General features: G+C 42.7%; 1 protein-coding gene across 1 annotated transcript; it reads left to right on the top strand.

Annotated features, from left to right (window-relative positions):
- Window positions 1–2,551: 2,551 nt before the first annotated feature.
- On the top strand, window positions 2,552–12,451 carry cyb561 (cytochrome b561). Its single transcript, XM_026166028.2, has 6 exons — window positions 2,552–2,876; window positions 5,183–5,390; window positions 10,209–10,307; window positions 10,412–10,515; window positions 10,596–10,753; window positions 11,826–12,451. The coding sequence occupies exons 2-6, from the start codon at window positions 5,186–5,188 to the stop codon at window positions 12,016–12,018; spliced, it is 759 nt and encodes a 252-aa protein (XP_026021813.1). The 5' UTR covers window positions 2,552–2,876; window positions 5,183–5,185; the 3' UTR covers window positions 12,019–12,451.
- The last annotated feature ends 1,334 nt before the right edge of the window (window positions 12,452–13,785 follow it).

Here is a 13,785-nt window from a genome sequence, read left to right as displayed (position 1 = left end):
AATATACTCATTAGCAACTAAAAGTATTTAACATAGTTTTATAAAATGAAAAAGTGAGCTTTACGTGCGAGTGTTTCTTTAATTGTGACATCATACAGCACCAGTGGGTGGAAGTACAATCTTAGAGTAATAGAAATGTGACAGGTTCAAACCCACAGCCGTAGGAAAAAAAGAAAAAATCTATTCATACTGAAGGAGGGTCAAAGAGACTTTATTATTAGAGTGAAAGAAGAGGGGGAGAACTGGGCACATGGGTGTCATTAAAAGTTAGAAGACATTAAAAGATGAAAAGAAAGGAAGGGGATGGAGGCTGTGAGGCTGTTGAGGACAGATTAATAAACAGCATGTCAATATGTGGCGCGCGCGCGCACACACACACACACACACACACACACACACACACACACACACACACACACACACACTTACGCAAAAGGAGCAGTGGTGAGTCAGCCTCCAGTGAGTCACAGGAGAAATCAGAAATGTCAGACTGAAAAAGAGAGCGCGCACACACACACACACACACACACACACACACACACACACACACACACACACACACACACACACACACACACACACACACACACACAGGGCTGTAGCCACCCATTTCTGACATTAATGAAGATATCCTTGACAAACTGTTCTCTTTCCTTCTTCTAAAAAAAGGTGACAGCGTAAGGCTTTAGGCACACACACACCTGAGAAACACGTGAGTCCAGCAGTGCAGCTGGACGTTTGGATAATATTGAGTATATGCAGATATTAGACCTCGTCGTGGAGGATGTATATTTTCTGTCATCTGTTGTTGTCCCTTAACAACTCCCCAGAACCCCAAGATCAACACCATCAAGGATTTGGCTGCTGCTCATTAAACACACGATCACAAGGTGAATTATCGGAGACAGCAGCGCCCTCAAGAGGAGAAGAAGGCAGAGTGCAGGGATGTTACTGTGATTGCAATAACGCAGTACTTTTACTACATTTTAGGAGTAAACGCAGTATTTTTAAGTGCACTTCAATCGATAGTTTTTGTTTTTTCACCCTTTTTTCTGCTTGTCCAAGTCCACTAGAAATGAGTGCATCTGTAAATGTGAAATTTACAGTGGAGCTTGTAATTGTGATTTAAAGGCCAAACAGCCACAAGCTCCCAGAATGCATTGTTATTTACAGAATATTACTGTGTTAAAAAAAAACAAAACAACACAGCAAAATCATGCTGTGATTTTTGCAGGAAATTATTAGAACATATAATGTTGGGTTTTTTTAGTCTGAGTACAAAGTCTCCTATTCTATTAGTCTACTATTTATGAAGTTTAGGAGCGTTGGTGGTGACTAATCCTAAGGATTTATTGGCCTGACCTTCTTGTCTTCAGTCAGCCTCAGTAACACTGAGGAGATGAAGATGACTACTAAAAATCAAAGCTATGTTAAACCTTTTTTTTCATGAGTAAAACTGTACTTCAGCAGCTCCACAGGTTGACACTTTTCCCAACTGACAACTGACAACACGGATAAGGCTTCAGAGTGACGCTCGGCTCTTTGAAGTACATTTCAATCTCTTTTCCTGATGTTTATCAAGAACGTATATTCACTCCTGATAAAATTTACAAGACAAGAGCAATGACTCATGATCACATTGAAACAGCAGCATTTGCTCCTGAGCCACAGCCGTCCAACAACAGCTAACAGGAAAAATTTGACAGCGACACAGAGTGCCACAGAGCCTCACTGTTATATTGTAGCTGATGTTATTACCTGCATGATTTGCTTTTCTTGTGTGTGTGTGTGTGTGTGTGTGTGCTTTCCTTTACTGGAATAAATATATTTCTGCTGTCATGCACATATTGATGCTTAAAGGTTTAAGAGAATGCAGGAAATGATGCGCAGAACGTAGATCTGTATCCGTGATTGTTTTAAGAAGTTGGGAAATTCTATCAGAAATTTTTTTTTAAACAAACAAAAGCATCTGATAATTCAATGAATTATAATGATTTTAATGTGCACAGACCCACCAGAATTCTGTAAACATAAAAAAGAAGGTTTAATGGTGACTTAATAGGGCTAGAGCTAATAATAAGATGTAGTGCTGCTTCCATCTATTAACCCAACATATTTCATCGATAGTGTTTCATAGTTATACATTTACAGCGATACACTGGTGAATTTTTCCGATTACTGTGCCACATCAACACCCCCGCCCCCTTCCGCCCCTGCGTCCATTGTCTTCATTACTCTGAGTGAAACTTGCTTTCTGGAAGGTAACGCAAACTGAGAATCCACACGAGTGGGTAGTGCCTTTAAAAGCACTGGTGGCTATGACTGTCTGCGTCTCCACTAACGAGCTGCTCTCATTCAAAGACGAGCGCTCCCATCTTCCTCCTCCTCTTCTTCTCGCTCACGCACCCACCTCCATCTTTCCCACTCCAGCGTTGTCAAGGCAACAAACCTTTACATCGAAGCTGTTAGTCATAAGTCCACGCAGACAACCCCCTCCCACCCCTCCCTTGACGCTGTCGTGACGTTTTATCACGTAAAATCTCATTTTCATGATTCATTTTTCTTGGAATCCTCTGTGTGAGCTGTGTGTACATCAGAGTTTGATCCCCATATCATCATCCTCATAATAATATTAATATTATTAACACGATCACATACATATATAAACATAAGTATGCTTTCCACTGCTCATCGCCGTCCTAAAGTCACGTGGGCTTTTTTTTTTTTGGTCTAATAAGGCCACCCAAAACAAACACACACACCCACACACAGGCGCACTTGAGCCCGGTGGCAGGCAGGGGAGGAGGAGGAAGGCGGATCTGTAAAGTCCACTCTGCAGGACTTCCTCGCTACAGCCGAGCAGACCGTGGAGCGCAGTAAGTACTCCACGCTTCCTGTCAACCTTATGCTCTGTGCCTTTCCACAGTCACTGTGAACATAACTCAGACACAGCTAAAGCAGGCTGGAGAGTCCCGTTGATCCCACAGGTAACAGCGCACCGTGGGAGCGTGAACACGACTGTTTGACTTGCTGTCATTCTTCCCGTGTGTGTGCGCGCGCGCCGTGTGCGTGGAAGGTGAATTGTAACAAAGAGGAGCTGATAATGGAGTTTGAGCTGCAGTCGTGGAAATCCGTTGGATTCGGCTGTTCTGTGCTCCAGTCCTCATGTAACAGCTGTGACACACTTCCTGTTATGCATTGGGAGCGTCATTGATACCTTGTGCCTTTTGGGTTGATATGAAACATGATAAAACACAGCACACACGGGCTCCTGTGTGTTTTTATTTTTAAATCTTCCGCTTCAAGCCAGTGTGGTGCTGGCTGTGTGCGTGCCATGGTGATTCTGTTCTGTAACAGTGACATCAGGAACTTTAAGATCCTGTTGTGAAACGAAACAGACTTTTTGCTCCTTTTATGCGTCAGTAGTTTAGCGCAGTTCAGAGCCAAAGACGTGTAAGTACATGAAGGAGCCATTACAAATAGGTTATTCCATTTTATGCTATTTTTATACCTTTTAATGCATTTCTTAGACGCACATTAGGGAATGCCTAACAGCATGAAAACATCAACCCAAAGAAGAAGCACGGTGGCAGTGGCATCAGGATTTAGGCTTGTCCAGCTGATGTTTAGCAGAATTTCAGTGAGAGGTTAAGAGCAACAACCACAAGGTGAGCAGAGACCATAGAAAGTCAATGACGTTCAAGTGACTATGGGTGAAATAAGTGCTGGCACCAGAACAACATTTTCTAAACTTCCAGGCAAACTACTTCCTGTGAAACAGAAGAAGAACACCTGTTGCCTATTCGCTGTCCTATGTCAATCAACAGTGTTCTGCATTCCCATTGGCTGTTCCTTTAATCGCTTGCCTCAGAGTTGAGAATAATTAAACTTGGGACCAACAGCTATTTTGACTAATGCGACTACTAACATGAGAGCAAAGGATAACAGATCTATGTCAGGATAGCAAATTCATTAATTCAGGCAACCAGAGCCTGGAATGGCCATAAACAACCGACTATCAGTGACAAAGTAGAGCACAGCAGGTGATTTCCTTCCCTTGGTGGACATCCATTAAGAAACTGGAAGTTCAGAGAGCAAGAACGGTCTCCTTTAGCAGCAGTAAACCTTTTTTTTAACCTTGTTATTGCTGCTAAATGGAGGTTCATTGTTGCATTGCGTTGACCATGAACACCCTTTCATGGTAACGGTATTCCTTGATGGCTGTAGCTTCTCTCAGCAGGAAAATATGCCCTTCCACAAAGTGAATATCTGTGGGACGCGCTGGACAAACAATTCCAGTCTCTGGAAGCCCCACCTCGCAACTTCCAAGTCTAAAGGATCTGTTGCTAACTACTTGGTCCATGCTTTAGTGGGTCAGGGCTGCTTTGGCAGCAAAATGGGACCAACACAATAGGCATGATCAGACCTAATGTTATGCCTGATCAGAGTGCATGTTGTACTTGCATGTTAATGTAATTGACATGCTCTATGCTTATTTTATACACTAATACGGCATCTTATGAAAAACCTACCCAAGAAACTGAAACTAACCCATAACTCTTCTCATTCCTTATTGTAAGGAATGAGAAGAGTGTCGTTGCCGGATATTAGCACACGATAACAGACATGTCATGATGTATGTGTAGTGCTTTTTGTTACCAGTGTATGAAGGGTTTAGAGCCTGATTTTATGTTCTAGCAGGCCTGAATCCTGAATCAGTCACAGAGGGCATTCAGTATATCTGTTTTTAGATATTTATATTTCTTTTTATAGATGGAAGACTGTTCAGCTAAATCCTTTTAGCATGGTAGACGGCCCCTTGGTGAGTCTTTTCACTGCCCAGTCTTTGACACTGGCTGGTGAAAGACAGACCCTAAAGATGGAATACAAATGCAGGAGTGATGTTGGCTGATGTTATGTTTCATGGGTACAGATTTTCTCGTACTGCAAAATTTCCTGAAGCAAATATGAGTTCTTTTAGCTTTCTTTCCTCTCAAAAGCTCAAATAAGTCAAACTCTTTATAATGTGACATGATGAAAAATAATGTTTATGAGGTACTTTGTTGATGCTCTGTGTTTATCTTTGTCTAACCCATCCTTCTAATTGAATTTACTTTGATTTTATTCAGCAAATGGTGCAGCCTAAGGCATCGGTTCTAACTGCTCTGTTCCTGTCTCTCAGATCATGGAGGACTCTGCCCCCCGTCGTAGTCGCGCTGCGTTTGCGGGGCTGGTGGGAGTGTCCCAGGTGCTGGGTTTGGCATCGGTGGTGCTAACCGGTGTGTGGATGGGTCACTTCCGTGGAGGTTTTGCCTGGAATGGCTCAAAGCAGGAGTTTAACATCCACCCTCTGTGTATGGTGCTGGGCCTGGTCTTTCTGCATGGAGATGGTGAGTCCACACTGATCAATGAGTGTACAGGTAGAACCTCAGCCTAATCAGGATGTGGCTCAAACTGAGTGATGCATCTCTGTGATTGTATTATACTTTTTTCATTGTTAAAAAAAGGCTTTACTTTCCTCACCCATCACTCCCCATCAGGTCAGGCTAGATCGCCGCCCCTCCCTGAGCCTGGCTCTGCTGGAAGTTTCTTCCTGTTAAAAGGGAGCTTTTCTTTCCCACTGTGGCCAAGTGCTTGTTCAAAAGGGGTCGGCTGATTGTTGAGGATTTCTCTGTATTGTTGTCGGGTTTCTACCTTACAAGATAAAGTACCTGAGGCGACTGCTTTTGCAAATTTACTCTGCATAAATAAAATAAAATTGATATAAAATGTTTGTTTATTATGTATTTGGTTTTTTTCCAGCAGACATACCGACCGTGCTACTGTCAAACATTTTAGATCCCTAATGTTAGTGTTAAGCAATAATCCAGGGAAGTCATGAAATATCATCTGTATCATCTATAAAAGATTTATTGAACAGAACACATTGTACGAAGAATAAAGATAGAGACAGGAGGTTATTAATGCAAACAAGTGCTAACACACACACACACACACACACACACACACACACACACACACACACACACACACACACACACACACACACACACACACACACACACACACACAAAACCCAGAATCAACATGAAATCAAACAAAGACATCATGTTCAATTTAAAACAAGTTGAGCATTTTGGTAAGTGTTTCAATGTTATTCAAGTTAAACTCTTAACTTGCACCACCTGGGGTAGAAATAGGCGACTTAATTTAAAATGTAACATCTCGTAGCTGATACTGATATTTGTTTATTGAGCATGTGGCTAAAACACAAGCCAGCCCTGCTCCCAATCGTGGGCTTGTTTCCATTGAGCACCATAAATGCTTTATAGAAGCAGAGCAGAGAGTTCTTGCTGAAATATCAAAGTGCTATCCAGCTGACCAGTTAGCCAGAGCTCAGCTGAAAATGTTAGAATAATTTGAAAAACTTGCAGTCAGTGATTGTTCCTCTCTCTTTTTTTCCTTGCAAAATGCTCAACAGAAAATGGCTGCTCTAAATTAGCAGGACTGTTGGTGTGTGTGTGTGTGTGTGTGTCTGAGCTTATGAGTGTGCACCAGTGCATCGTAGCCTCAAGCCACTGTTTTGCTGACTTGTTACATTAAGCTAACGCTGGCCAGACACCCATCAATCCTCCCTAACCTGACCCAGCAGGACTGAGACAAACAGAGGAAAGGGGGAATGGTTTGCATCACTGAATGAATGTAAACAGCTTGCGTGTGTGTTTTTGTCACGCATCCAGTAAAGGTTTGACAGGATGACTCTAAAGGGAAAAGTGGCACAAAAAAGCACCAGTCAGCAAACAACAGCATATTTTTCACTGACAGCAGAGGGCCTCCACTCTATTGGTCTTTAAATTCTCTTGTCCAATTATGGTATTTCTCAGAACTGGGTCTTCTTGTTTGTTCATGCTGTAGCCTCCCTGTGCTGGATATATTGAGCTAACCGCTGCTAGCTGCACTCCACCAGTTTTAAAATGTGTCAGTTGGAATTATTATGTTATTTGCACCCTGACTGTCAAAATTGTATAAACAAAATCAAATATTCTTGTGTTAGAGTTCAGGTTAGTTGCAATTGACCTTCATGCTAATTACCAGATTACCAGTTAATTTGATACCTGACATTAAGAAGGAAGTTAGTTTGTTAGATGAAAGTGAAATAATATTTTTGACTCAGCTTTTTCATGTATTTACTCTGCCTTTTGTCATCCTTTATGCACAAATGTAGCTAGTTATAACTCGATGAAAACAAAAGGATGAGGCTCTACAAAAAAAAATAAAGCAACACTTTTTAATCAGAGTATATCATCAGCTGCCCAACACTGCCACAAGGAGGTTCTGGGGGACAGGCATTTACTGTAGGAGAGCTGGACAGGGTGGTAGAAGGCCCTCAATCCATCACTGGGACTAGTATCTGTTCCTTTGTGCAAGGAGGAACAAGGTGTGCACTACCAGAGCGACAAAATGAACTCCAGCAGACCACTGGTGTGAATGTTTCTGACCCAAAAAAATCATAAACAGACTTTATGAGGGTAGAACCGTCTGGTACCGTAGAGCCCTGTATGCCATCAAATACCAGAACTGGCCGGTCCACCATTGAGAGCATGTTCACCTTGAGTGACACACGTGACCCTGGAGAAGCTCTGGAGAATGGGATGCGGCCTTTAGCATTGTTCAGACTGACATCTCTGGTGGTGGGTCAGTGATGGTGTGGGGAGGCATCCCCATGATGGGACACACTGACCTCTACAGGCTAGTCGACACCATCCTGACGGCCATTGGGTGTCAAAAAGAAATCCTTGGACGGATTGCCAGAAACTTGGGTTACTGCTAGTAACTCGGGAAATCACCTTGTTGGTGCAGGAATCTTATTCTATATCTGTCACACTGTATTGTTGATTTTTTTTTTAGGCCAGTGTTAAGTGGCTCAAAAAACAAAAAAACATTCCTCTTCAAACGGTCAGGTACAAGGACTGGACTGAAAATGGGTGAAAATGCAGTCAATGTAAGACCTTCAGAAAGCTGGAAGAGTTTCTGCTCAAGAAGACTTAAGAAAAACATAATGAAAGTCTGACTGCTGAAAACGGAAAATATAAGAAAATGAAGAGTGGCTTAAGATGTCTGCACAGCACTGCATGCTTTTGTATGTAGTCTTCATGTAGCTTTAGTCTTAGTCACTCTGCAACAGCACGATGAACATCATTCAAGACTGAACTCAGATCACCACAATACAACGTTACAACAGTGAAAAATGCAGAACACACTTGACCCCACACATTAAGACAGTTGGATGACACGCCCACACGACATACACATCCACACAGCCAGATTAAAGGAAGTGCAAATGACAGCTGAGGTGAAGTTGCTCTGTCACACACAAATGTTTTGTGAGGTGACCTAAATACTTAAACAGCATAAAAATTGTAGGAATTTTGTCAAATCTGACTTGAACTTCAGATGTCACATGTTCATTTGATCCAGACGCTTGGTATGTGGACATGATGTGGAGAGACTGCCCACCAGCAATTACTGTGCCACACAAGCCATTAATACGTCTAAATGTATTCATTCATTCATTGTTTCTAAATGACACTATATAGCAGCTTGGTTAGGCCATTCTTTCCAATTCCCGTGTTCAGTTTCTTTTTAATGCAGATTTTCCCTTTTGATGGTGCCGTCAGTCATCCAGCTCAACTTGATTTGTTTTGGACACACCGTCACTGTTTTTGACGTATTGCTGCCACCTGCTCATGCTGCAGCAGACTTTGCTTTGTGTCCGCAGCCCTGGGTACCGTTCTAATGAGAGTAACCACATTAGCTCAACTGGTTCAGTGCTAGATTGCATTAGAGCAATAAAAACAAAGGTTAACTGGACATTAGAATGAGATTGAGGAAGGATCTTGATGTGAAATGGAAACCTCCTGGGGGTGTTCCTCACACAGAAACAAACACATGTCCACACTAATGCTGTTACACTTCAGCTCATGCCCCCCTCCTTCGCCTTTAATATTGGGTTCTTTTGAGTATCTTGCACCCTCATGAGGTGGCTCAAATCTCTGTGACGCTGTGAAGTGGAAATTAAACAAAGCTGTTGGCTCAGGTGGGTGAATGAAGGATTTATGCTGAGAACAATTAGAGAGTGTGTGTGGTAGAGCTGGAGGCTCAGTTGCTGCACAGTATTAATGCTGACCTTTTACCACAGTGTCCCCTCACTTCCAGCTGGACCGTCCTGACTCTGGTTCTGCTGGAGGTTTCTTCCTGTTAAAAAGGAGTTTTTCCTTCCCACTGTTGCCAAATGCTTGCTTATAGGGGGTCGTGTGATTGTTCATTCTAAATTAGTGTGTGGCTGTGAGCTTGACAGATTGTCTGTCTGTATCTGGTACCCTGGAACAGGCTGGCAGTTTGTTTTGGGTGTACTCTGCCTCTGGAGCCATAACCATTGAGATAAGCTCCAGCCCCACTGTGACCTTATACTGGATAGAAGGAATGAAGGAAGGAATCTGTAATTGCTTTATTTTATAGAAAATCAAATGTTAGCTCCAATAATGGTGTCACTGCAGGAAGTGACACACAATCATGCTGTTTAGTTGTGTTGCCTTGAATTCTGAATAAAATACAGATTATGTTTCTAGCAAAGTAAAGATAGACCTCAAAATAACAATTGTTTCTTTTTACTTGTGATTCCTTCCATACTTTACATGGTCTTCTAATTTTGTTGCCCAGTGGTCAATGCAAACAGCTTACAGGCGTGCACCGTGTTAAAGACTGATTGCAGACATCTTCATCCATTAGTAACGTGTCACATTCTGCCAGGCACCTTTAAAAATGATGGACAATGGGTCCACACATGGCAGCTACATTGTAGCTACAGCTGCCCTGGGGCGCACTGACAGAGGCGAGACTGCCGGACACTGGCGCCACTGGGCCCTCTGACCACCACCAGTAGGCAAACATGGGGTTAGTATCTTGCCCAAGGATATTTGGCATGCAGCCAGGAGGCAGCCTGGGATCGAACCACCGACCCTGAGGTTATGAAATATGAGTATGAATCATGTTTTGCTGTTTCAGACTGCATTGGATGAAAAAACAAAAGTCTAAAAAAGAACAAACAGCAATTAACATGTGTGTAATGTTTGATCAGTGTTAAATGCACTTAATGGATTCTATAGTCTTCCCTCTGTCTGCATGTCTCTGTCTGTCTGCCTCTCCAGCCATCCTGGTCTACAGAGTGTTTCACAATGAGCCGAAGAAGAACGTAAAGCTGCTTCACGGCATTATTCACCTGCTCGCTCTCATCATGAGTATTGTAGGTAAGGGAGCTACATCAGCCGGCGTCTGACTGCTGCAGATGTTTGTGTTTTTTAAATAACCATGTGTGTGTCCGTCTGACATGTTGCTCTATGCGTGCGTGCAGGTTTTGTGGCTGTGTTTGACTACCACAGGGCAGCCAAGATTCCTGACATGTACTCTCTACACAGCTGGTGCGGTATGACTACCCTAATCCTGTTCTGCTTACAGGTACACACACACAGACTGAATCTCTGCAGCAAATGTAACACATTACAACACTAAACTTTTTATCCCTCCATTTTTGCCAGTGGGTGATGGGTTTGATGTTCTTCCTGTTTCCTGTTGCGTCGGCATGGTTACGAGCCTCATACTTGCCTGTCCACGTGTTCTGTGGCCTGGCTCTGCTGGTAATGTCCGTAGGGACCAGCCTGCTGGGCATCACGGAGACGCTCCTCTTCAACATCATGTATGTCTGTACTCGAGTATCTGCCCCCTCGTCTCCTCTTCATTTCATTAGTGATGTTCTTTAGGCATAAACCACAGACAATATGACATCACACGAGTGGCTTGTGAAGGTCGTTGTGTTTTTGTCATTTCTTTTTGAAATCATTTCTTGCTTAAGTAACTACATTTATTTGACTATTTCCACATTATTGTATAGTCAGCACCAGTGGTTTGATCTGAAAATATAAAGCTGGACATTTGTCCAGGGAATATAACATGGCCGGTTTTAATGGCTTCATATCAGATATTACGAGTCTGGTGCGTAAAGGCCTTTTTAGTTAGGGTCATCGCTGATTACAGCTTGGATCTCAGAAGTCAGATGGCTCTGATAAAAAGAAATCCACCACTCTAATCCAGTACATCCGCACACTGCTCTTGTTGCCTACCATGGTGGACATGGTACAATCACCAGTTGCTAAGGAAAATGTGTAGTGGTTCCTGGAGGTTGTTGGCTGCATGAAATTGGTTGCAAAGAAGGCGCTACACCAAAGACCTCCTAGCAGGCTGCTGAGGTTGTGAGCAATTTTTAAAAATCGTTGTCTGTAAATACTTGCTAATGACATGCTAAGAGGTAGCAAAACTTTCCAAAATGCAAGTTTGTCATTTCCATTCAAACTACAAACACAGCAATATGATAGTGACCAAAGCAATCGGAAGAAGGTCATTGCCAACCGGAATAAGTTTTTCCCTGGTGACACGTGGTTGCCAGGTTGATCACTGACCAGTCTGTAGGTCTGTGTGATCCTTAAGCAATCATTTCCCAGCAAACTCCACCAACCACTCGCAGTAAAGTCGGGGAGTACTAAATTTTCCCTCACAACTGCTGGTTGAGGGATGGTCACTGAGTGACCTACATTCATTGATCCCACAATGTCACAAGTGCAGAATGTCAGACAAGTTAACATCACATGGTTTGTGGTCACATGTCTGCAAATCCTCAATAACCACCATCTGCTCCTGATTTATCTCAACTAACCTTAAATTTTACTATGCCCTTACCCACTTATGATGTCTCCTTGCTTCCTTGGGGCCAGGCCGACCTACTCTAAGTTCACCCCAGAGGGAGTGCTGGCCAACGTCTTGGGTATCCTGTTGGTGTGCTTTGGATTGGTGCTGGGACACCTGATGACGAGGGAGGAGTACAGACGCCCACCAAACCCAGAGGAAGAAGCTCTGTCCGTCCATTTCAAGACACTGACTGACGGGGGATCACCAACCACGCCTTAATCTCACTCTGAAGCCTCTCTGTGATCTACATCTACAGAGCCAACAGACCACCTGTGCTACCAGTCTCTGTTAGTACCTGCATACCTGTCAGAAAATGAGTTCAGCTTTAGGTTCAGTGAAGTAAGAACAGAAATCTGTAATAACTGTCCTTCTCATGTTATTATACCAACCAGCTCTGTCAGCTTTGTCATGAAAAACATTTATACAAACATAGTTAAAAATGTACTGTTTCACTACACATTGTGATATGGATGTTTGTGTACGTCATGTTTGTGTAGTTGAAGGGCGCAGTTTATATTTTATTGTTTCCTGTTGTGCAGTGTTCATGGTTAGGTTGGGATTCTCGTTTTGCTTAAATGTGTCTTGGATTCCTTCACTTGTGTTTTATCATTGTGTCTTAACTATATTAAAGATGTAGCATCAGCTGACCGGAGTAGCTGCAGTGTTCTCCTCTCCCGTCCTTTCCTCCTCAGCTCTGCTCTGTGTCGGCTTTGTGAGGACAGTTATTGACATTAATGCACTCCCAGCGTCTCACCCCCAATTTTAACCATATTAACTACAGTAAATCTCACACCTAACATAACTCTAAAACCAGGTCTTAACCCTCAGACAGACAGCGGTGTGAGAAGATTCAAGTTGTACCTTCCAGAAAGTCACAGCAGATGGCTGCCATGGGCGTTATTTGGTCATTGTGCTGATGCTATCCTTTTTAGTAAATCTGGCACCTTATCAGGGGAATTAAATTTGACTAAAGAAAGAAACCACAAACACAAATTTCTACTTTGACGCTCAAAAAGAAGCTACACTACCCTCAGAACAATTGTACAAATCCTGCAAACGTAGCCTTTCTGTGAGCAGGGTGGAGCATGGTGGTGCAGGGTGGTGCGCTGGTAGTCTGTAGAATAGACTCTGTGCTCTGCTGGAGAACCACGTGTTCAAAAACTGTTCTCCGCAGCCGCTGTCTACTCTCCGTGCTGCTTTTCTGTCTGTGAACATTGGTTGAGTTCCCCTCATGTTCCTCTCTGTGTAACTAAAGAGCCACAGGTCCACGTTCATTTTGGGGTCAATATGTGGCATTAAAGGTGGTGTGAATTGGTTGTATGATAAAATTTCCTCTGCTGTTGCTCCGTCTTCGTGACCTGCAGTACCATAAAGTCCTGTTTTCTGACCGAATCCTATCATTAACTGTTCCTGTTTAAATGCTTCAATAACCTGTTGTGTGTATTCAAATACCTACATGTATGTTTTAAATCTACTTATTTTTGTTTTGCTCGCCTTCGGCTCGGACTTCAGTCTTTGTGCCTCAGAGAGAGCTTGGTGGAGGTTGTTCATTTTTCTGTAAGTTGTGACAGTGTCGTTGTTCACAGGAAGTCGCGATCTCATCAGGACAACCTGAAATAAAGTGTTTGAAATTATTTTCCCCAGATTTTTAACATTGGATGTGAAAGCAGCAAGAAAGCATATTTGAATTGTAGATTGTTTTAAAATGAACATTCTAAAACAAACATTTTTACTGTACGTAACAAGCTGTTCACGTCACCTTTATGCGCATTAAGCTGCACCAGTTTTGTCGTTTTGTCTTTGTACACCAACATAGTGGATTTTAAATCACACAGGCAAGATGTCATTGAAGTGCAGACATTCATTAATAATCTAAGTGGGGATCACGTTAACTGTTCAGGGTTTACATTTTCTAACGCTCAAATGTAACTGGACATGGAACTGAAAAGCAGTTTGATGGCCAGTTCAGGTCTGTTCCCGCTTTAT

The sequence above is a fragment of the Astatotilapia calliptera genome, chromosome 4 (assembly GCF_964374335.1).
Source record: "Astatotilapia calliptera chromosome 4, fAstCal68.1, whole genome shotgun sequence".
Lineage (NCBI taxonomy): Eukaryota > Metazoa > Chordata > Actinopteri > Cichliformes > Cichlidae > Astatotilapia > Astatotilapia calliptera.
The sequence above is the reverse complement of the archived record's forward strand: the minus strand, read 5'-3'. Positions and strand labels throughout refer to the sequence as shown.